This window comes from Rhinoderma darwinii, chromosome 6, assembly GCF_050947455.1.
Source record: "Rhinoderma darwinii isolate aRhiDar2 chromosome 6, aRhiDar2.hap1, whole genome shotgun sequence".
In the NCBI taxonomy this organism is placed as follows: domain Eukaryota; kingdom Metazoa; phylum Chordata; class Amphibia; order Anura; family Rhinodermatidae; genus Rhinoderma; species Rhinoderma darwinii.
Genome location: NC_134692.1, coordinates 34,587,705 through 34,610,950, shown reverse-complemented (window position 1 = coordinate 34,610,950; position 23,246 = coordinate 34,587,705). Strand labels below are relative to the sequence as shown.

Genomic DNA, 23,246 nt, shown 5'->3' with positions numbered 1-23,246 from the left:
GTTACGATACCAGACTTTGGACTTTGATACCGATACTTCGTGTAGTATTCCAATACTCAATATCAAAACAATACTTTGCCAACAATAATAATAATAATAATAAAAAAGTTCTTTCATTTTCTGATGTGAGGCACACGGTATTATCAATTTTGAACCTCCACGTGCCTCACACTAATAGTAATTAACCCCATCATGTACCTCACAGTCATAATGGACAACATTGGGTTAATGTATGAGGTACACGCTGGGGTTAGTTACTGTGCCCGCACGATCAGCATGATGTGATGCGGCTGGCGCCAAACTAATGAGCGGCAGGCGCTCAAGACAGAGAACGAGGGCGCTTTGCAGTGACTGCGTGATGTTCTCTGTCTTCATGACCAGTGCATCATGCTACTGACTAAATTCATGTATTACATTATTGAACCGTTTGCAAGTGCACAACATCAAAATAGTATCGATATTTCGATGCATCGTGCAACCCTAGTGCTGACATTGCTACATATCATCATATTCACTATAGTAGGTGAAAGCTGCAAGGTGGGGATGGGTTTAGTTAGGGTATGTTCACACAGCCTATTTTCAGCCGGGTTTTGAGCCATAACCGCCACGCAAAACGGCTGAAAATACGGGGGCTGAGCACCTCCAAACATCTGCCCATTGATTTCAATGGGAAAAACTGTGTTTCGTTCCCACGGGGCGTTTGTAAAAACAGTGCATAAAAAAATGCCCTGTAAAAAAGAAGTGCCGGTCACTTCTTGAGCCGTTTTTCATTGTCTCAATAGAAAAACGGACGTAAAAAACGCATCAAATAAAGCTTGATGCATAAAAAACGGCTGAAAATCAGAGGCTGTTTACCCTTGAAAACAGCTCCGTATTTTACAGCTGTTTTTTGTTTAACGTGTGAACATAGCCTTAGGCTGTTCATAGATGAGAAAAATTTGCTGAGGAATGTGCGTCTTTGCTTCCGGACATATAGCCCTCTATGCCAGCTTTCTAGCAAAGAATTGTCGCAATTTGCGCAAAACTTGCTTCTTGCCCCTGGTGCCCAGTCCTAGTGATGCCACTGTCAGTTAGGTAATGGCTTCTTGTCTATTGAAATTAGAAACTCTTCCATTTGCAATAACACAAACTATTTAATATTTTATAAAAATTCCAGAATTTTTTTTGTGAACCTTTACTACAGAATGTTTTATAATGATTGTCATCCTGTTTATCGCAGTGTCCAGTAGAAAAGGAAACAGAGGTTGGTACAATTTGTTATATCAGCTTTATAAGATCAGCTGTAAGCATAAAAGCATCGGCACGTTCACCGCTTGTACAGATCCGACAGGAAAACAGAAATTTAATGTGTAGTTATAAATGTACTAACAACGTGCAATAGGTGTTTCCTGTCCTGGTGACTAAACCTGAAAGTGTAAGGACTTTGGAGAACGATATAAAGCAGTTACAGCACCAGGGGGGACTTAGAACATATTGGACTTCCCAGTAACAGAAGCTCTGGATTGGTAAGAAATTCTTTATTTGTCCATTAGTTATTTTATTTGTTTTATTCGTAATTGCTGGCCCTATTATTAGTAGTGTGGTATTATTTTTTGGCCCTATTATTGGTAGTGTGGTATTATTTTTTCCAGGGCAGACCACATATAAGCTATACAGGTGTATCTTTGTCTGAATTGTTTTGCTTATCATTTTAACAGGACTATTATATATTAGAATCAGTTTGTTTATACAGGGTTTCTTTAAAGTTTTTTTTTAAACTTTAGGTTTTTTTGTTTTTTTTAGTCTAAAATGTTATTGTCTAGAGGCTCCTATATATTTCCTCTATTTAAAGGGTTATTCTCACCTTGTAAAGTGATGACAAATCCCTGCAATATGCCATTGCTTTTTGATGAGTGGTGATCTGATCTTTGGGACCCCCTCCAATCCTGGGAATGAAGGGGCTGCAGCGCTGATGAATGGGTCCAGCTGCATTTCCCTGCACAGCCGGGTGCCCGGGAAATTTGCTGTGTAGGGAAAATTGAGTACGGGACGCATTGCTGAATCAGCACTGCGGTCTCTTCCATCTCAGGTTGGGTGGGGGTCCCAGAGGTCAGACCACCACTGATCATAAAGTGAGGGCATATCGGAGGGATATGCCATCACTTTATAAGATGGGAATAACCCTTTACGTGGCCATGGTGCTCCTAATCTACTGTTAAGAGTCTTACATCACTGTGACTTTCCAACACCATGTTCGCAATAGAATACATAACATTTTAATGGGTCTAGAAATTTATTTAGACAAAAAATGAGGCAGGAATTCCTTAAGCGCTGTACACAACCACCTTTGGTTAACAACATTTTAATACATCATCATTTATACCACCAGATTTATTACACTATGTTGCACTTTCTATTTATTGCTTTCTGCTATTTGGTCCATAGTTGGGAGAGTGACCTCACAGCCTTCCACTAATATAAGTGCGCTAAGAACTTCACCTTTATAAGTATACTAATATATAGGTGTAATGCAATATAGAATAATAAATATATTAAATGTTTGGGTACGTCTTAGTGCCTGCACGGTGCTGCTGTATCTTTGGGCATGACCACACATGGCGGAATTCCTCCGCAACTGTCCGCATCAATGCCGCACCTAATCCGGGTTGCGGATTACGGCTGCGGATCTGCACAAAATGTGCAGAAAATTGATGCGGACTAGCTGCTGCGGACTGCGGGAAAAGTGCTTCCCTTCTCCCTATCAGTGCAGGATAGAGAGAAGGGACAGCACTTTCCCTAGTGAAAGTAAAAGAAATTCATACTTACCGCCCGTTGTCTTTATGACGCGTCCCTCCTTCGGCATCCAGCCCGACCTCCCTGGATGACGCGCCAGTCCATGTGACCGCTGCAGCCTGTGCTTGGCCTGTGATTGGCTGCAGCCGTCACTTACACTGAAACGTCATCCTGGGAGGCCGGACTGGAGACAGAAACAGGGAGTTCTCGGTAAGTACGAACTTCATTTTTTTTTACAGATACATGTATATTGGGATCGGTAGTCACTGTCCCGGGTGCAGAAACAGTTACTGCCGATCGCTTAACTCTTTCAGCACCCTGGACAGTGACTATTTACTGACGTCTCCTAGCAACGCTCCCGTCATTACGGGAGCCCCATTGACTTCCTCAGTCTGGCTGTAGACCTAGAAATACATAGGTCCAGCCAGAATGAAGAAATGTCAAGTAAAAAAAGCAAGACGCATCCGCAGCACACATGACATGTGCATGACAGCTGCGGACTTCATTGCGGAACTTTGAATCTCCATTGAAGTCAATGGAGAAATTCCGCCATGAGTCCGCCACTGCTCCGCAACAGACAGAGCATGCTGCGGACACCAAATTCCGCTCCGCAGCCTATGCTCCGCAGCGGAATTGTACGCATCGTGTAAACGAACACTGCTAAATTAAAGTGAAAGTCAATGTAGAAACGGCTCCGCTGCGGATTAACGCTGCGGAGTGTCCGCAGCGGAATTTAAGTGCAATTCCGCCATGTGTGAACCCGCCCTTTGTGTTTGTTTGCTTTGTTTTGTTTGCTTTGCATTGAAGTCACGGCAGATTAACATTTTATTTCACTTTGTAAGGAGGAGCTGACTAAAGCTCCTTTTACAAGGTCCGATTTGGGCTGTGAAATCGAATGCCGATCAGCAAGACAGCTCGTCACAAGGAGCAATTATAGGTTATGTATGGGGACGAGCGATCGTTACTACGATCGCTCGTCCCCATACATTTCCATCAAGTCGGCAGCACATTTCACTGCACTGCCGACAAGCGACCATTTTATTGGCCGCAGCAGCGTTTGCTCGTTCATGTGCTGATCATTGTCCTGTTTACATAGGACAATGATAGTGAATGAGCGTACATCGGAACGCTTGTTTTCCCCATTATTGGCCCGTGTAAAAGAGCCTTAACTTTATCTTTTAAATCGATTCATCAATTACTTTTTTTTTTAGAATAGTCAGAATTGTATTTTCTTTGACACACTGTATGTATGTGTGTTGTTTTATGTGTTACTTAAAGAGGCTCTGTCACCAGATTATCAAATCCCGATCTCCTATTGCATGTGATCGGCGCTGCAATGTAGAGAACAGTAAAGTTTTGTTTTACTAGCTGGGCGTTGTGAATAGAAGTGTTTGTCAGCATCATATGTCAGCATCATCCACTTCTATTCACAACGCCCAGCTAGTAAAACAAGTAAACACGCCCAGATGTTACAAACACAAGACACGCCCAGTTGGAAATAAGAGAAGACACGCCCAGTTGTCCATTAGAAAGACTCATTTGCATAAATATAAAATTGCTCATAACTTGGCCAAAAATGATAGTTTAAAAAAAAACAAAAACGTTACTGTTCTCTACATTGCAGCGCCGATCACATGCAATAGGAGATAGGGATTTGATAATCTGGTGACAGAGCCTCTTTAATGCTACAATATCCACATATGACTGTCTTTTGTCATTCCCTTTCACCCCCCTCCCAGGAGGAAGATGCTGCTCTGCGGGATTTTTCTGTTGGCTGTGATATTTACTAAGGGTCATTCTGATTCTTGTGGTGAGTGAATGTAAACAATATGATACGGATTCCAAGTGAAGACAGTGATTGAAGATCTCGCCTGTATTCAGCTGAATGCACATGTTTTCTCTATTAAAATGACTAGATTTTCTGTACGCGCTGAGTCAGCAGCCAATAGAGATGACCAGCTCTTCAGCCCGGTGATTATTACACAGATGTATCATGGGTGAAATATCAGTAGCTGAGATTGGGTTTCACACTCCTATCTACCCGTTCCTCTTTTGATAATGTCAGTTCACCATATTACTACTAGAAACATTACAGCATTGTCATAAATAAGGAATTTTCAACAGGCTTCAGGTCCCTAAACCTTTTCTATCATAATGTTCCTAGCCGCCGGTGGTGGGGAAGTGTTTTTTTTTTCTAAGCCAGGCGAGAGTGTCATTGACGCCTAGCGAGGGCTCTTTTGGGTGCCGTACTCTTGACATCAATGCCTATTATAAATATAAATGTCGCTACAAGCAGCATTTGTATGTAGAATTGTGCTGCTGATATCATTGATTTTTACGGTGGCACGATCGATGAAGATCAATGATAAACGGTAATGTTTTTCTGCATTTACACTGGACAATTCAGAAAGACCAAATCATGCAGGCAATGGGCCAGTGTAAAAGGCTCTAAGGCCATATTCATACAAGCAGGTTTTGTGATGTTTTTGCCACGGTTATCGTAAAGGATTGCACAAACTGGACTTAATTGTAGTAAACAGTCACCTGTGAGATGACAAATTTTAAGCCTTTGTAAGTGGACAAGAATGTTTCCATTTTCTGACAGCAAACAGAGATCTTGCTAGAACACATATCATTTTATATAATGCAAAAAGGAAGCTTCATTTGCAACAAATTAGAAATATTTTAATATAGAAAAATGTTGTAATGTTTTAATATTCCATATCCAGTGAAATACAATTACAGGCCTTTCTGTTATGTCATATTTTATCAGACGATGTTTCCCATCTTCAGAAGAAGCAAAATATTCTAAATCTCTTGGCATGCTGGGACAAAGAGGAAACAAGCAAATTAAATAAATATTCCTTCTACCTTACCAATAACAACCATCACCGGTACAGGAGCTGCGAGGAAATCAATCGGTCTGACAACAATGCCAGAGGTGAGCTCCAGATGTCATGTTAGGGTATCTCTTGCAACGATAGAAATTTATTAAAAGTAAATATATTTGCAGAGAGATTACGGTGCCCCACAGGGGTAAAAAAATCAGCTGTGAATAGAAGAGTGCCCACGGAGAAGAGTGCCTACTCTGTGAGCTGCTGCGCGAGGACCATGCCTACAGCATTGCCCTGTGAATGAGCCCCTAATTGAATCACCTACACGTATGATTATATTGCCAGGATATGCCAGGATATGCCATCACTTTATGATCAGTGGAAGTCCGTCCTCTTGGATACCCACTGATTCTGATAACGAAGGCTGCTGATTTAGCGCTGCAACCCCTTCTAAGTTTTCACTGCACTGTGGCGCACCTGGCTGTACAGGGAACTGCAGACAGCGCCATTCACGTGAATCGGACCATGCTGCAGGTCCCTGCACAGTGGATGGCGGGGCGCCGCTTTGCAAGGAATAACAGTGAAGGGATCGCATCACTAATGAAGCACTGTGGCACCTTCATTGTCTGGAGCGGAGAGGTCGGACCCTCACTGATCATATCCTAGTGATATGCCATCATTTCTAACATTGAAATACCCCTTTAAGGGCTTGACCACACGCAGCGGAGTTGCTGCATATTTTCTGTTTAGAATTGCGGACGGAAAATACGCAGCAGAATACAGTAGCAGCAAAGTGGGTGAGATATAACAAATCTCATCCACACGCTGTGTAAAATTTCCGAGCAGGAATTAAGCTGTGGTGTGTACTTTTCATACCGCAGCATGACAATTCCTGCTGTGGAAATTGGACTGAATTGCTGCGTGTTTCAGAGGAGATGTCACCATCTCCCAACTTTGAGAAAAACGCAGCAAAATCCGCACCATTTTCTGCAGTAGAAAACGCAGGAAATGGTGCCGTTTTTCCACAGCGGAATGTCTGCTAGTTGTAACGGAATTGCTGCAGAAATTTCCTGCAGCAATTCCATTACGTGTGGAGAAGCCCTAAGTCCTCAAAATTTCTTACAAAGTCCAGATGATTTTACCATTACAACTGCAGCCTTCACACGTCCTTCAGTTAGGCTGCATTCACACATTGCGTACTTGTTGCAGATTTTGATGCAGATTTTTGAGCCAAAGCCAGAATGGGATCCAGGAGGAAGGAGAATATAACTTCTTGCTTTATATTTCCCATTCCTTTAGAAACTACTTCTGGCTTTGGCTCAAAAATCTGCATCCAAATCTGCAACAATTACGCAATATGTGAATCCAGCCATATACCCCTGTCTGAGACCCTCAATGGTAAAACAATGAAACAACATTAGGGCCCTCAGACTGAGGGTACAAATGTTAGATATATGGGAAAGAGGAGAGGAGGGAATAGCTGGTATAACTGAAATTAAAATATAACCTTTATTAAATGTACATTATAAAAGAAGAAAGTACGTAAGGGTGAATTGGTGACCCTAGGAAAAAGAAGGTTGGATATCCCCTGGTTTGAACCAACCTAGTTAATTATTGATCAACACTTATTCTGATAAACATTACCCTTATGTAGTTCACGCATGTGAACTAATTGGGGAGGAAAAGAGGGGGAAGGCAGCATAAGGGCAGGATGTGTCTGATCACTGAGTAACTTTAGCCCGACTGTAGGTATATTATACCTTGGAGGGATAGGGTGAACGGTCCCTTGTGGACACCCTATGTGTAAATTAGATAACCACTGAGCAATTTAAAGTTCCAATGTGAGTGGAACTGTGTTTGAAATAGTTCAAGTGGGATAGGAGGGATAAAGACAAATAATGCTTGGCGCTCAATGATACTGTTAGTGGTAACACATTATTAAATGGTGGCGCAGGGGCACAGTCAGCTAATAGTTGGCAGTGGTTAGAACGGCATGTGTGAATGCCAGCGTTCTCCCAGATGCTCAGTATATTAGAGAAGTTGATTGTTGACGGTGTGCCCAAGTATGTGTACATAGTAGCTCTTTCTGAGCAAGTTCACATGCTACCTTTTAATTATAAGGAAGGCGCTAGCCAGATAAGTGTATGATAACGTGTGAGCGGCTCACATTAGCGCCGCTCAGCTGGACTACACTATAGCTTCGGTCACTAGTACAGTGGACCGGACAGTATAGACGCTGACAGCGTGGGTGGCTATTTCAAAGCTGCCCCACTAATGTGTGTTGCAAGTTCGGCCGCTGGATTCAGTGAACCGAGCTATCCTATGCTTCCGGTCATCGATTCAGATGAACCAGAAATAGGAGTGCAGGCTACAGAGACCAGCATAGGCGGCTGCATTGAATGCCGTTGTGCTGGGCTGTATCATTTGTCCGGTCACTGCATTCAGTGAATCGGACGTGGGCAAGGTCTAGTATATCCCTCATGTGGAAACTTTCCCTACCTAACAGTCGGGCTCGTCCCCACGCGTGTTTTGCCGAATCTCTCAGCTTCTTCTAAGGGGCCTGAGGGTACAAATGTTGTTGCTCCCATTGTTTTGCCATTGATACCAAAACTACAACAAAATCTACCACGAGTGAATCCTCCCTTATACACTTCGCCCGGAACACAATCTGAAATAGTTTTTCTACCCTTCTTATTTGTCTATAATATATTACGTGTGGATCTATAGAGATTTGTAGTAAATTCTTGTTGCTGTGGAAACAGATGGAATTTATACTTTAACCACTGAACATGGAATTACCTACCAAACATTTTGTGATCTGACAACCAATGGAGGAGGCTGGACATTAGTAGCAAGTATCCACGAGAACAACCTTAATGGAAAGTGCACCATCGGGGATCGCTGGTCCAGTCAACAGGGAAACAATGAGAACAATCCTGAAGGAGATGGAAACTGGGCAAATTATGCCACATTTGGGTCCTCTGATGGAGCCACCAGTGATGACTACAAGGTAATTATTTATTCATAATAACAATGGAAAACTATGACGTCGTTAAAATTTTTTTTTACTTTAAAGTGGAGCTGTCCAATGCTGCGTTTGGCTGTTGCCATCAATCCCATAAAGTTGGAATGGAATGGTGGGGTCCCAGCGATACATTTATCCTTTGGAAAGGTGATAAATCTGATTAGTAGGAAACTCTTTAGGCTTCCTTCACGCACACCTTCTGTGTCACATTTTTTGGGGGCAGAAAACGCATTTTAAAAAACTCAAAGGTTTTTTTTTGGGGGAGGGGGGAAGGTCTTTTATGGGATTTTTGTGGTGCATTTCACCAAATAATGTGTTTTACAACCAGTGTTGTTTTTTTATGTTGGATTTTTTACATTGCAAATTATGTAATGCCAAGAGTCCTCTTTGTAACACATGATTTATTCTGAAAAAAACGCCACAAAAAAACCCTGCACACATTAACACATGCGTTTTAATGTTGGAAAAAAAAAATGGCAAAACAGCCCTTGCTGCAGTTTGAACAAATGCCGCTGAGCCAAATAAAACGCCACCTAAAAAAATTCAATGCTTGCAGTGCGTTCAATATTTCACAATTTTTTGCGACAAAAAATGCCGGGAAAGACGTCCTAAAAAACTTACAATTTTTTTCCTAAGAATGCTACGTGTGAAGTCACCCTTACGCCTCATGCACACGACCATGTGTGCCGTCCGAGCCCCGTCAGTGATCTGAGGAAAGATAGGACATGTTCTATCTTTCCTCGGATCGGAGACTCGGACCATTTTTCACAAACCCAATTCACCCGCTAAAGAGAATGGGCCTGTGAAGACTATCGGGTGCCACTCGGATGCCATCAAAAACGGCCCGAGTGGCACTACAGTTGTGTGCATGAGGCGTTAGATAGTTCTACATTGATTACAGAAATCTTCTCCCACTTCGCCATTGCAGTTATTTACAATTAAATATTGATAGTCTAAAACTAGGATAGAAGTACTCAAAGCAATGAAATACTGGATTGGAGGGGTCCAGATGTAAGGTGCGGAAGGGATAATGGTCACTTTGTTGTAATTATGTTACTGTGTTTTTCATATGTTTTGTTGTTATTAGGGGCATGTTCACATCAGCGTTTGGGCACCGTTCATCGGTTCCGTTCAAACTTTCCGTCAGAGGAACCGACGAACAGAAAGCCGAACTGAAACTATTGCTTCCGTTTGCATTGCCATTGATTTCAATGGCAATGCTTCCGTTTCAGTATGTTTCCGCTTGTTTCCGTTCTGTAATGTTTCTTGGGGTTTTTTTTCACGGAAACAATAGTGCTGTTGACTGCGCTATTGTTTCGGTGAAAAAAGGGGAAGCTTTATGAAACGGAAACATGATGAAACGTAAACATTGCCATTGAAATAATGCAAACGGAAGCGATAATTTTCATTCGGCTTTCCGTTCATTGGTTCCGTTCAACCCTTCCATCAGAGGAACAGATGAACGGAAAGCCGAATGAAAATTATCGCTTCCGTTTGCATTATTTCAATGGCAATGCTTACGTTTCAGCATGTTTCCGTTTCATAAAGCTTCCACTTTTTTCACCGAAACAATAGCGCAGTCAACAGCACTATTGTTTCCGTGGAAATCCGAATGCTGATGTCAACAGTCCCTAAGATGATGAGGTCCAGATGGGAGATTATTGAGATATTACATTATGCTGAATTGGTTGTGCATGACCTTAATTTACTCTTATTTGCAGGATGGGGTGCCATTGTAAATATCGAATTATGAGGTAATGTTGCTTTAATTGGGCCACTGCGATGGCGACAGCCAGGTGATGTAGGTGTATGTCCGGACATTTAGTACAGCCAGCAACGTGGCGTTCCTGAGTGGAGGAGTTTAGTCGATACATTGAAGTGTTTTGGCGCCACTAGGTATAGAAGTCTGATGCAGTGAAACCGGACAGCAGGGTCTAAGTGAGCCGCCATAGTAGCCGAGCTATATAGGAGCTGCAGGTTCTTACATAGGAGTCGGTCTAAATGGCGGTACCTAGAGGAGAAGTAGCAAGACAGGGTGAAAGCTGTAAAGTAGCTGGGCAGGGCATGAGCTGCCAAGTAAAGAGGCCAGAGAGGTTGCTGTCTGTCGCAGGCAAAACACAAGGAGGCGCCTACTGGATATTTAGAGGTCTGGCGTCCTGAGGAAGAAGAAGGTACGCCTGAAATGTTAAAGCCAACTTATTGCACTGCGTATCGTGGTGGCAGATTATTATTTGACCGACCGCAGGCAGATAATCCATCCCCCGCACTGCAAGCTAAGGACCAGACCCCACCATTTTCTTTATAAGAAAGACTATATTGATCCCAAAAGGGAAATTAATAATAGTCAGACAGTTTGTCACATAAAAAAGACATCAACAATACATATATAGTTAATTTATACTAAAATCAATACCTAAAAACACATCGATTAAGTTGTAACAATAGTATATAAAAATATAAAACAATTTAGGTCACCACTCTATTAAATAAGGATATAGCAGTAGGTAAAAATTACCTCATAGACGCGGAAAAAGCCTTCGATCGGGTACATTGGGGGTTCCTGAAATCGGCATTAACACAGGTTGGGCTTGGCCCCATTATGCTAGATAAGATAATGTCCCTATACCAGACACCTACTGCACGAGTTAGGGCAAATGGGGTACTTTCCACAACATTCTCGATTGCCAACGGCACTAGACAGGGATGCCCCCTGTCACCATTACTTTATGTCATCACGATGGAGCACTTAGCTGTGGCTATCCGTAATTCCCCAGATATAACAGGGATAGGAATAGGTGGAGATTGTCATAAACTGGCTCTATATGCCGATGATCTCCTGCTCTTCGTGACAAACCCTGTGATCTCCTTACCAGTACTCATTAGAGAATTCGAAGTATTTGACCAGGTCAGCAACTTTAAAGTAAACTATACGAAAACTGAAGCACTCAACATTTCCTTAGCTTCTGAGACACTGGAGCTCTTAAAGTCATCCTTTAATTTTAAATGGCAGGCGACGTCAATCAAATATTTGGGAGTCCAGATTCCTAGGGACCTAGTAGATCTTTACACTCTCAATTATCAGCCTTTACTGCAAACCACTCTTAAAAATCTACATTCTTATGATCGAGCGCAGCTCTCATGGTTTGGCCGCATAAACGCTATCAAAATGGACATCCTCCCTCGGTTTTTATATCTGTTTCAGGCTCTCCCAGTATTAAACATTTTTTAAAGCATTGGAGAAAGCCTTTCGGAACTTTGTGTGGGGCACTTTGAGGCCACGTCTTAATCTGAAGTCATTGTCCCGTCCAAAACTGAAGGGGGGAGCTGGACTCCCGGACTTGATCACTTATCATCAGGCCGCAGTACTCGCAAGGGTGGTGGACTGGTTTCATAATGGATCCAAGAAACAGTGGGTAGAGATTGAGCAGTCCATAGTCGCGCTCTCACTTAGATCGTTGCCATGGATTCTTCCTGATTATAGGCCGGTACTTGCGACCCTGCCATTGCTAACCCAGCACTGCCTCACTTTATGGGACAGACTGATGGTTAGAAAGGGCCTTTCACATAGACCCGGGCTCCTTAGCCCGCTGTTTGATAACCCAGAATTTTTACCAGCTGTCAATACGAAACAGTTTATGATTTGGTCCTCTTCTGAAAACACGAGATTATGTCAGGTAATGTCGGATGGGGGGAGGCTCCCTCCTTTGTCCGAGTTGCGCGGGACTTGCCCGGGGAGGACGCTTTCTTGGATGGAACATGCCCAATTGTCCACCTTCTTACGTTCGGCCCTACCGGGCGGGATGCATATGGTCACTAGCACTGCATTTGAGTCGTTGTTGCTTCAAATCGAGCCTCCGACCCGGGTGATATCTAACCTGTATACCTTACTTCTAGAGGCCTGTGATGATCAGCCTCCTGCATACGTCAGCGCATGGGAGCGAGAACTGGGAGTAACCCTGTCACGGGCTGATTGGGATCGTATATTTTTTCTGTCTCACAAAATGCCGGTGGCATGTCATGCGCAAGAAAAAAACTTCAAAATACTGACTAGATGGTACCGTTGCCCACAGATCCTGAGCAGAATGTACCCTGAGGTGTCAGATTTGTGTTGGCGGTGCGGGACTGAGACCGGAACAATGTTGCACATCTGGTGGTCATGTCAAGGATTGCAGACCTTCTGGAAAGCGATTTTTGAAATCTATACAGAAGTGGAAGGTACACAGATGGTGCCCACTCCTCAGATGGCTCTGCTATCCCTAATTCCGGGCCCTTTGCCGAGTATTAGGAAGGGGCTACTACGGCATTTCCTGACTGCGGCACGAACAGTTATTCCTAGACATTGGAAGTCCACTGTGCCGCCTTCAGTTGTCGAATGGGTAGCGGAGATGGATTCCTTATGTCGCATGGAATCTCTGGTTGCAGAGGATAGTGATCGCTTTGGTGCGGTTCTTTCTCTGTGGAGTGCATGGTCATCCTTCAAATCTGGTCCACACTTTGCTAAATGGCTAGGCGGAACCCCCCCATAGAGGGGTCGGTCAGGAGCAGTCTGCTTATTCAGGGGCTTCCGTCTGGGAGAAGGGAACCCCCTCTTTCCTTCCCAGTCAATCCTCTCATTGCTCCCACTGGGCAGGTGGGACACGGGGAGTTCCTGGGTAGCCCAGGACGTTTAGCTCAGGGCATCTATGTCTTTCCTTGTTCTTTCCCTATCTCTCTCTTTCCCTCTTCTTCTTCCTCCCTCCTTTCGTGGGACTTAGATTGATATCACACACTTTACACAAAGCCTTGGATATACTTTTATGATGAGATCTTATCAAGGAGAGACAATGCCTATAGCCTGAGATGTGAATTTCGCAGATAAGGTGTGTGTGTAATATGTTAAAACATGCTAATGTCTTACCTAAGAGAACTATAGACAATGCAAATAATAACATGTATGTATATTGAGATGTTTTCTTTAGCTTGTTTGCTTTTGTTTTTACCAAAATTCTTAATAAAAATCTAGATTATGGAAAAAAAAAATAAAAAAAAATTACCTCATATACTTGTCTTTGGTGCACTTTAATTGCAGGTAGCGTTTACTAAATGAACTCCTTTGAGATTTAACATAGTTATATAGGGGATGTTGGGGGCAAGCAACAATGTTATCAAATTTCTGCAAAATCCCTTATTCCGCCACCGCACCAACCGACTCAATCGCACCTCCAATAATATTGTCACAGTTGTCCCTAGTCCAGACATGGGCAAACTACGGCCCGCGGGCCACATACGGCCCGTTAGGCTTTTTAATCCGGCCCGCCGAACTTGTCCAAATCATAGTAAAAACCTCCTTTTTTTTCCCCTTTCCCTGCAATGCCCACGTTTTCCCAATAGATGGCGCACTCAAAACACATTGACCGTTGTTAACTCCTTAACGCCGAAGGACGGATGTATCCGTCCTCAGCAGCTGCTAGTTCGCGCAGGAGGACGGATATATCCGTCCTGTGATGGCGCGGGTACTGCCAGTGTACCCACGCGATCAGCGGCAGGAGCACGGCTGTTATACACAGCCTGGCTCCTGCTGCAACTGCCGGAATCGAAGCGCGCTCCGATTCCGGCAGTTTAACCCATTAAATGCCGCTGTCAATAGTGACAGCGGCATCTAATGTGTTTGACAGAGGGAGGGAGCTCCCTCTGTCACCCGATCGGCGCCCCCGCAAACAAATCGCGGGTCGCCGTCGGGTTTCCATGACAGCCGGGGGTCTAACAAAGACCCCCAGGTCTGTCTTCCGCAACTGCCTGTTTGGCGATGCCGGAGGCATGACCTAACAGGTTGCCTGTCAGTTTTACACTGACAGGCAATAATGCTTTGGTATACTAAGTATACCAAAGCATTATATATGCGATCGGCACATCGCATAGTGAAGTCCCCTGGTGGGACTTAAAAAAAAAATGTCAATCAGTTAAATAAAGTTTGTTGAAAAAAAATAAAATAATTACAGTCAAAATCAAATAAAACTACTTTTTTTGCCCAAAAAGTGGTTTTATTCAGTAAAAGTGTCAAAACAAATAACACATACACATATATGGTATCCCCGCGATCATAACAACTTGACCAATAAAATGAACACATTAATGAAACCGCCGGATGTACGGCGTCCAAAAAACCCGCAAAAAACAACGGCAAAATTCTCTCTTTTCTCCCATTCCCCCCATAAAAAATAAAATAAAAGTTAATCTATAAGTCCTATGTACCCCAAAATAGTACTAATGAAAACTACGCATTGGCCCGCAAAAATCAAGCCCACATACGGTCACATCGACGGAAAAATAAAAAAATGACGGCTCTTGGAACTCGGCGATGCAAAAACAAGTAATTTTTTTCTAAAAGGGTTTTTATTGTGCAAACATAGGAAAACATATAAAACCTTTACATATTTGGTATCCTCGTAATCGTGCCGACCCGTAGAATAAAGGTAACATGTTATTTATGCTGCATAGTAAAGGGCATAAATTTATAATGTGAAAATTAATGCTGGAATAGCTGCTTATTTTCAATTCTCTCCTAAAATAAAGTTAATAAAAGTTAATCAATATATTGTAAGCATCTAAAAATGGTACAATTACAAAATACAACTCGTCCCGCAAAAAACAAGCCCTTATACGGCTATGTCGACGTAATAAAAAAAAAGTTACGACTCTTGGAATGCGACCATGAAAAAACAAAAAATAATCCTTGGTCATTAACGTGCAAAATGGCCCGGTCATTAAGGGGTTAATGTGGCGCGTATTTCTCTTTATTTCACTTTAATTTTCACTTCGTTTCACGTCACCATTAAGCCCTTCGGTTTTCAAAGAGTACAATATCAGCCGTCACTTTGCCACGAAGCATGCAAACTATGCTAGCAAGCAGTCAACACAAGAACGGGCGGCTACTGCTCAGAGGTTGGCAGCTAATTTACAGAGTCAACAGAACTTTTTTCTTGATAAATCACAGTGCGTATGTTATTTTAATCTATTTACATTTCCTCCTCCCAGTATCTGCGAAATAGTATGTAAATGCCATATCTTGCATATTCCTTGAGACAAATTTATTAACTGATAAGGGCTATTTTTCACATTTGAAAGACAGTTAATAAATTGGGTTGTAGTGTTCTTACTGTGCTATGAGGTTTGCACACACTACATTTAATGCTTTAGTATATCCGGCCCAAACACTCCCTCCAAATGCTCCTGGCCCGGCCCCTCTGTCAAATTTTAGAACCCATTGTGGCCCGCGAGTCAAAAAGTTTGCCCACCCCTGCCCTAGTCGAACACACTGTGGCCTAGTGGACAAATAGTCAAACACCCAACTCACATTAACCTCATCGATTTGCCAATTCAGTAGCTTTTCCCGTAATAGACTAAGGCCTTTTTCACATGAACGTGTTTCTGTTTTACGCACGTAAAAAACGCAGCATTTTTCTTGCGTTGCAGTTCCATGTGACATCAGTGTACTGTGCGTGTCTGTGTTTTTTACGCGCGTATGTCATCCGTATGTCACGCGTTTTTTACGTCAGCAAAATAAACTGAAGGAGGTGTTTTTCTTTTTCTCATCATTTCTTTAGCAACTGTTACGTGATTCACACACTGCACATGGATGTGCGTCCATGTGCTGTCCGTGATTTTCACACACCCATTGACTTCAATGGGTGCGTGATGTGCAAAAAACGCACAAGTATAGGACATGCAGTGAGTTTCACGCGGAGGAAAACACGCTGCGTGAAAAACACTGAATGTCTGAATGGCCCCATTAAATTGCATAGGTCCGTGTGACGTCCGCTGTTTTAACGCGCGTAACACGGATGTGAAATACGCTCGTGTGAATAAGGCCTAATAGTGTTAAATGCACTTGAGAAATCGAAGAAGGTAATTCTAACTGAATTTCCCAGTGCTTCCAGATGCTAGTATACTCTACCTAATAAATAAATTACCGCATTCTCAACCCCCATTCCAGGGCGATAAGCGAATTGTAGCGGGTCAAGATGTTGACTCACTAATGTTGCCAAATAGGTCAATTCCAGCCTCTCAAATACCTTCATGATATGGGACATAAGGGCTACTGGACGATTTAATTCACTATGGCTACTTTTTTTAGGCACCAGTACAATCCAAGAAGTCTTCCACAAGAGCGGGACAATGTGCGAAGTTATGCTCATGTTTAGCCAAAATGTATCTTAACTAACCTGCACAAACCTTCAACACCTTACAACATATCTCGTCCGGTCATGCTGAAACCACTAAGCGTTGTGCCTCCTTGTGAGAGAAACCGCCAAACTTGTACTAAAAAGACAGTAATCACTATGGACTGTGCCCATTTGTGAACCAATATGCGTGTGCCTCAAGAAAGTAAAAGATTGTGTTCTTCAATTTACAACATCAAAAAACTCAAGTATAAGCCGGTTCTTATTAAATTGAGGGGTCAGGGGAAGGTGTTCCCCTTAATAAAGTATCATCTTGTGCAGTTTACGTATTTGGCTAAAAATGTCACAATTTACCTGTGAGTCCTGGTGCCGCGACACGAGCCAGACTTTGCCTCAGGGATAGAATGAGAACATTGGTCATACAATATATACCTTTGTCTGACATTAACCAATGTATACATTTTTTATTCTGTCTATTCAGAATCCAGGTTATTATGATATCACTGCAGCTAATGTGGGTTTATGGCATGTGCCGAACAAGACTCCCCCTACCCTGTGGAAGAACAAATCTCTTCTAAGATATCGTACAGAAAATGGCTTTCTTTCTACCAATGGAGGAAATCTCTTTCACCTTTATGAGGTAATTACTAATGTGCTTTAATCTAGCATTCAATGATTGTTCAAAGCATTTTTTCTTACCAATTTTGTCCAAAACATTTGAAATTAAAAAGTAGTTATAGAAAACTCAAAACCAAAATTCTAATTCTGTAGATAATTAGATTTGCACTCAAAATAAAATAAAAAAAATAAATAAATAATCCCTAAATACTTTTTTTATGGACTGTGATTTGGGTCATGATTTCATAAAACAATTCAAAAATCTTCTAACTTGAACGATTGTTATGCCTGGCATTTAAGAACTACCACAAAATGGCCTTCAGAAATATTGCAGTTTTTTAGACCCATAGCATCATGGGTAACACTACACCAAGCAAAGCCTCAGGTGCACCCGGAAATATTGTGCTTGAGATATCGCACTGTGAATAGCTACAAGTTATTTTTTACCAGTGCAGTTCACTAAACAGCTACAGAAATATGTTCAGGCCATTGCCGGATCTCGCTTTTGTAAAGGTGTGGCTGTATCACTTACATTACTGGTGGTACATATAGTCTCGTGCCACCAGCACTTCCAGGCACCGGTGGCCCAGTGCTGAATTGTGGTGTGCTAGGTAACTCAATTGTTTATTGGAAATGTTTAATTCCCAAATTTTCGGCAGCCTTGCATATTTCAACCGAAGTATGAAACAAGATTGATCGGGCAATTGTTTGCATATTGTTTATGACCTCCAAAGGGAGCATAATACAACTACCCTGATGTCGCATCCGGACCCTTGTGCCTATGAGTGTCCAAAGGCCTCTCTGCCAAAGAAAAAAACCTGTTACAGATATTACATTGGGGCGCAGGAGCTTCATGTTATGCCTTTGCAGCTACATAGTACCGATGTGCCTGCAAGGATGGTTGCCCATAGTGTAAGTCCGGGGTACGCAACTATTTTTAGTGAAAGTCCATTTACCTGGGTCTGTCGTCAGGTGAAGGTCTGAGCTGAGAACCAACAGTAAGGCTATATTCATACGGGTTGGATTTTCCATAAGCAATTCCGACCTGTGGCAGAAATCCAAAGCTTATCTGCCCATTGTAAATAGTGCCACACAATGCCTCTTATAGAGAGTGCCTCACAGTTCCCCCTGTAGATAGTAGCACACATAGTACCATTTGTAGGTAGTTGCCACGCAGAGCCCATTGTAGACAATGCCACACAATGCCCCGTGCACCCTGTAGAAAGTGCCACACCCCCCCTTGTAGAAAGTGCCACACATCCCCCTTGTAGATAGTGCCACACCCCCCTTGTAGACAGTGCCAAACACTGAATTGCTGATGGTGCCACAAACCCCACTTGTAGATAGTGCCACTCTCCCTTGTAGATAGTGCCACACCCCCATTTGTAGATAGTGTCACAGTGACCCCTTCTAGATCGGGCCACCCCCTGTAGATAGTGCCACAAACCTAGCCGTAGATAGTGTCACACACCCCTCTTGTAAAAAGTGCCACATTGCCCTGTAGATGGTGCCACACACCCCTGTAAATAGTGTCAGACACCCCTCCTGTAGATAGTGCCACATGACATGCCCCCTTGTAGAAAGAGCTTTCCAAACATATAAAAAAAAACAAGTATTTACCTAGTCACGTTCCCACGACGAATGAAGCTGCTCTGCAAGCCTCCTCAGCCACGTTAGGCCTGCAGCCTATGAAACGCCGAGAAGGGACCCTTGCGCGATGGATCCTGTCCCAGCATCTTATAGGCTATAGGCCTAACATCGCCTGTACCCTGGTGAATGGTGGAACAGGGAGCTGAATGTGGCAGTACCCCGGGATCCAAGGCACCGGGCCAAAAATCCGGACTTCTGCCCTGGATATCCAGTGCTAGCGACGTCCCCGGTTCAGACAACTGGCGTCCGTGGTCCAGGTTCAGACAACGTTCCGATAGGTGAGGACCTCTGTTCTAAGTCATCAGTAAGCTGACCTGACCTATAACTCTCAAGACTAATCAGTAAAATCTGGGCAATGTGTGATCTGTATTAACCCTTGAAGTTGTCTGAAGAAACAGCTAAATCATACAAAAACTTTTGTATAGTGCTAGAGATGGGCAGGAGACAGTATTTGCATAACATATTTCAGCCTGAATTATTTTCTATCTTTTAGAAATATCCTGTAAAATATAATACTGGCAAATGTCCCACTGACAATGGACCAGCTGTTCCAGTAGTTTATGACCATGGGAGTGCAGAAAAAACGACCAGTCTCTATTCAGCAGCTGCGAAAAGTAAGATTGGCGTTTCACATAATAATGAAAGATATTTAATAATACTAAAGCCTAATGTATCAATAAGGTGCAAACCCTTTTACTGAATATGGTGTGGGAACTGAAACAATCGCTCACAATACTGTTTGACCAGGGAAAAATCAAAGCCACGACCATTCACAAGTCCAGTGAGCTTCTCCACACTCACAAATTCATCCAGGATCATAAACACAAAGGGGCATAACAATTATTGCTTTTTCTTTGTTTCTTTCTTTATGTATGAAAATATTTCAAAGCACACAATATATGGATATACATTTCAAGCAATAAGTTGTCTTAAATCCACTGAAGCAATGCAAGTGTCATGGCTGCGGTCGCAGACCTCTGGCATCGTACCAGCGTCTCCCTCCTAGGAGAGCAGCACTCGCGGCCGTCCGGCTCTGCTCTGAACTCTAGGGTGCATGCGCGCTTTCGGTCCCGGCCTTAAAGGGCCATCGTACATGTTAATCTTTCCCTGACCAATCTCCAGATCACCCTGGACTATAAAAAGGGCTCTGCCCTTCCACTCCTTGCCTGAGCGTTGTTGTTGTCTACCCATGTTAGTACTGCAAACGGTCCCTTAGTTGTATCCTGCCCTGCTACCTGTATCCTGTATCCCGTGCTGTATTTGTTCCTGAGCCTTATCTAGTGTTGGAGTCGTGTTGTGCCATCTGCCACGTCTGCTGTCATACACCCCGTCTGGTGTCATCTGCCACGCCTGCTGTCATAAACCCCGTCTGGTGTCATCTGCCACGCCTGCTGTCATAAACCACATCTGGTGTCATCTGCCAGCCCTGGTATCATCCATTACTCCTGGCGCCACCTGCCACGTCAAGCTCCATCCGTGCCAAAGCCTCTGCTATTGTCTGGTCCCTTACAGGTATCCTTGTGCTAAGGACTTTGCATAGAGTTTGTATAGACTGTGATTTGGCCAGCTGCCACTTCGCTACGGCGGAGCGGCCTGTGGGTCCACATACCCCGAGATCGTGACAGCAAGGTTGGACCTGGTTGTTTTCAAAAGTGGTGTGGGAAACCACTGAATCGGAAGTGGATTTAAAGGTTGGGTATGTGCCTCTTTGTTATTTTGGACTATAAGCAGCTGCCATAACAAAACAAGAAAAATTCCCTAAAGCTGCAAAATAGCTCTCATCTAGATATTCTTCAGTTTTCAATTGACACTATAATTCATGGTGCACTATACTTCATATGTAAAATTTCTCATCCACAGATAAGGTCACTGCTGGCTTTATCCAATTTCGAGTTTTCAACACTGAAAGAGCTGCAATAGCGTTATGTGCTGGATTGAAAGTGAATAATTTTTGTGATACAGAACATGTAAGTTGGAATACTCTTGCAGCATGCAGGGAATTCTTTCTAGAAGGACGGCATACATGCACTAACTGTACAGCTAATATTCCTTTTTTAGTTCAAAGCTGTATGAGGATAGACTTTACAGACTGTAAAAAAAAAAGTGACTCCTGACCAGGGTTCAATGAAACTAAAACAGGGGTCCATGTAATACAGCAGTGACAAGACCTGTCACCTGTCACTTCTTTTTTGTAGGGATGGCAGTAAAAATAGTCAACAAGTCTCAGCCAGAATATAATGATGGAATTCTTAGTGTGAACCCCCCCCCAAAGTAAATAATACTTCTTTACATAATTATTGTGTTATTTTTAATTAGAATTGATTAAGTCTGTACACTGTGGAGCTCGCGTAGCAATAGTTTTTCTTGTGCACAACTAACTAAAAATTGCTGCGCCTGTGATACAGTACTGAAAATGTTGCATGGCAATTCATAAATTTGGCTTAATTTAAAGAGGCTGTGTCACCAGTTTAAAACTTCCCTATCTCCTACCTAATCTAATAGGCGCTTTGATGTACATATCTCTTGTTTTGTTTTGTTTTTAAAAACCTTTATTATTGAGCAAGTTATGAAATTTTTTTAATTTATGCAAATCAGCGTCATACACTACTCTTCATTCCAGCCCAGCTTGATTCTCAGCACAGCGTTATCTCGCGCAGGTCCTTTACCAGAGCGACAGAGGACTGAACAGACATCACTTCCAGCCACTGCAGATTCGGATAAACGTTCTCGCGATGTCTGTTCAGTCCTCTGTCGCTCCGGTGAAGGCCCTTCAGGAGGAAATCACGTAACAGCGTGATCTCGCAAGTCATAACTTGGTCAATAATAAACTTTGTTTTAAAGAAAAACAAAAAAAAAACATAGTTATCTACATCAAAGCGACTACTAGATTAAGTAGGAGATAGAGAAGATATAAACTGGTGACAGAGCCTCTTTAAGCAAACATGGCACAATAATTTAAAAGTTGATGTCTCATGTATTTATTTTTTATTTCATTAAATAGATTTTTTAATGTTGTATCTAATTATCTTTTACTTTTTGAGATATAGCTGCTTTGTATCCTGTATACAGAGCAGCTGTATCATGCGCTAAAACCTGTATCTGTCAGGTCAGCAGCACTGACGGGTTCAGTGTCAGCGGGTCCTGTGTGTCTCTGACACGCAGGATCGAGCTGTTATCGATCACATCTAAGTTCATAAATTAGATGTTATTGATAACAGGCGGATCCTGTGTGTCAGAGGCACAGGACCCATCGCTAAACCCGTCAGTGCCGCTGACCTGACAAATTCAGGTCTCAGCGCAAGATACATCTGCTCTGTATACAGGATACAAATGGCTGTATCTCCTAAAGTAAAAGTTATTTTTAATAAAATGTAACTGCAAAAGTTGCACCAATCACACTGATCCACATTTTTATTTTAAAAAAAACAAAAAAACGTTTTCAAAGGCGTACATAGCTTTTAACGTTCCTATTAGCCAAACGGCCCAAAAATTATTTGTGCTATTTTGGCTACTAGGAGTATGGACCTGTAGCTGTAACATGCGGCCCTAATATAGTGCAGCATATTCAGCATATTCAGTTGACAAATCCGCTTAAATTGGGATTAGTAATTACCATTCTTACATCAAGCACTTTCTCTAACCAGCCTATAGACTATTTGGCTAGAGAGTAATAAATGGGCAGCACCAATTCTATTGTTTAGAGTAGATGTGGGAGAGATTCTGCAATTCTTCTCAATGTTTGTGTTTCTATTTACTTACTATATACATGTGTGGGCTGCCGTCATTTGGCAGACAGGGCTAATAAATGACGGGAATGATTGTTGGGATGAATCACCGCCTGCTGTAGCTTAATATTATATATACCCTTAGATGGCATACATAGGTAATATGAACAGTTGCTCTCATATCTCTCCTTGAACATTACAGGTCTGTATTGGAGGTGGTGGTTATTTTCCTGAAGCTAGCCCCAAGCAATGTGGAGACTTTACAGCAATGGACTGGGATGGTGTTGGCACACACAGCGGATGGAGCGCTAGCATGGATTTTATCGAATCTACTATACTTATCTTCTACCAATAAGTTCTCTGACTGTCAGACATTAATAAAATACCAATTAAAAAAGCAACTATTGTCGGTCTTTTATAAAATGGACATCAATCAAATTCCGCTATATATGGTAGTATTTCA

At 42.6% G+C, this 23,246-nt stretch overlaps 1 protein-coding gene across 1 annotated transcript; it reads left to right on the top strand.

Annotated features, from left to right (window-relative positions):
- The first annotated feature begins 1,338 nt into the window (after positions 1-1,338).
- Positions 1,339-23,184, top strand: LOC142656243 (intelectin-1-like). Its single transcript, XM_075831136.1, has 8 exons — positions 1,339-1,505; positions 4,512-4,582; positions 5,546-5,713; positions 8,369-8,616; positions 17,272-17,430; positions 19,552-19,672; positions 20,919-21,025; positions 22,986-23,184. The coding sequence occupies exons 2-8, from the start codon at positions 4,519-4,521 to the stop codon at positions 23,136-23,138; spliced, it is 1,020 nt and encodes a 339-aa protein (XP_075687251.1). The 5' UTR covers positions 1,339-1,505; positions 4,512-4,518; the 3' UTR covers positions 23,139-23,184.
- The last annotated feature ends 62 nt before the right edge of the window (positions 23,185-23,246 follow it).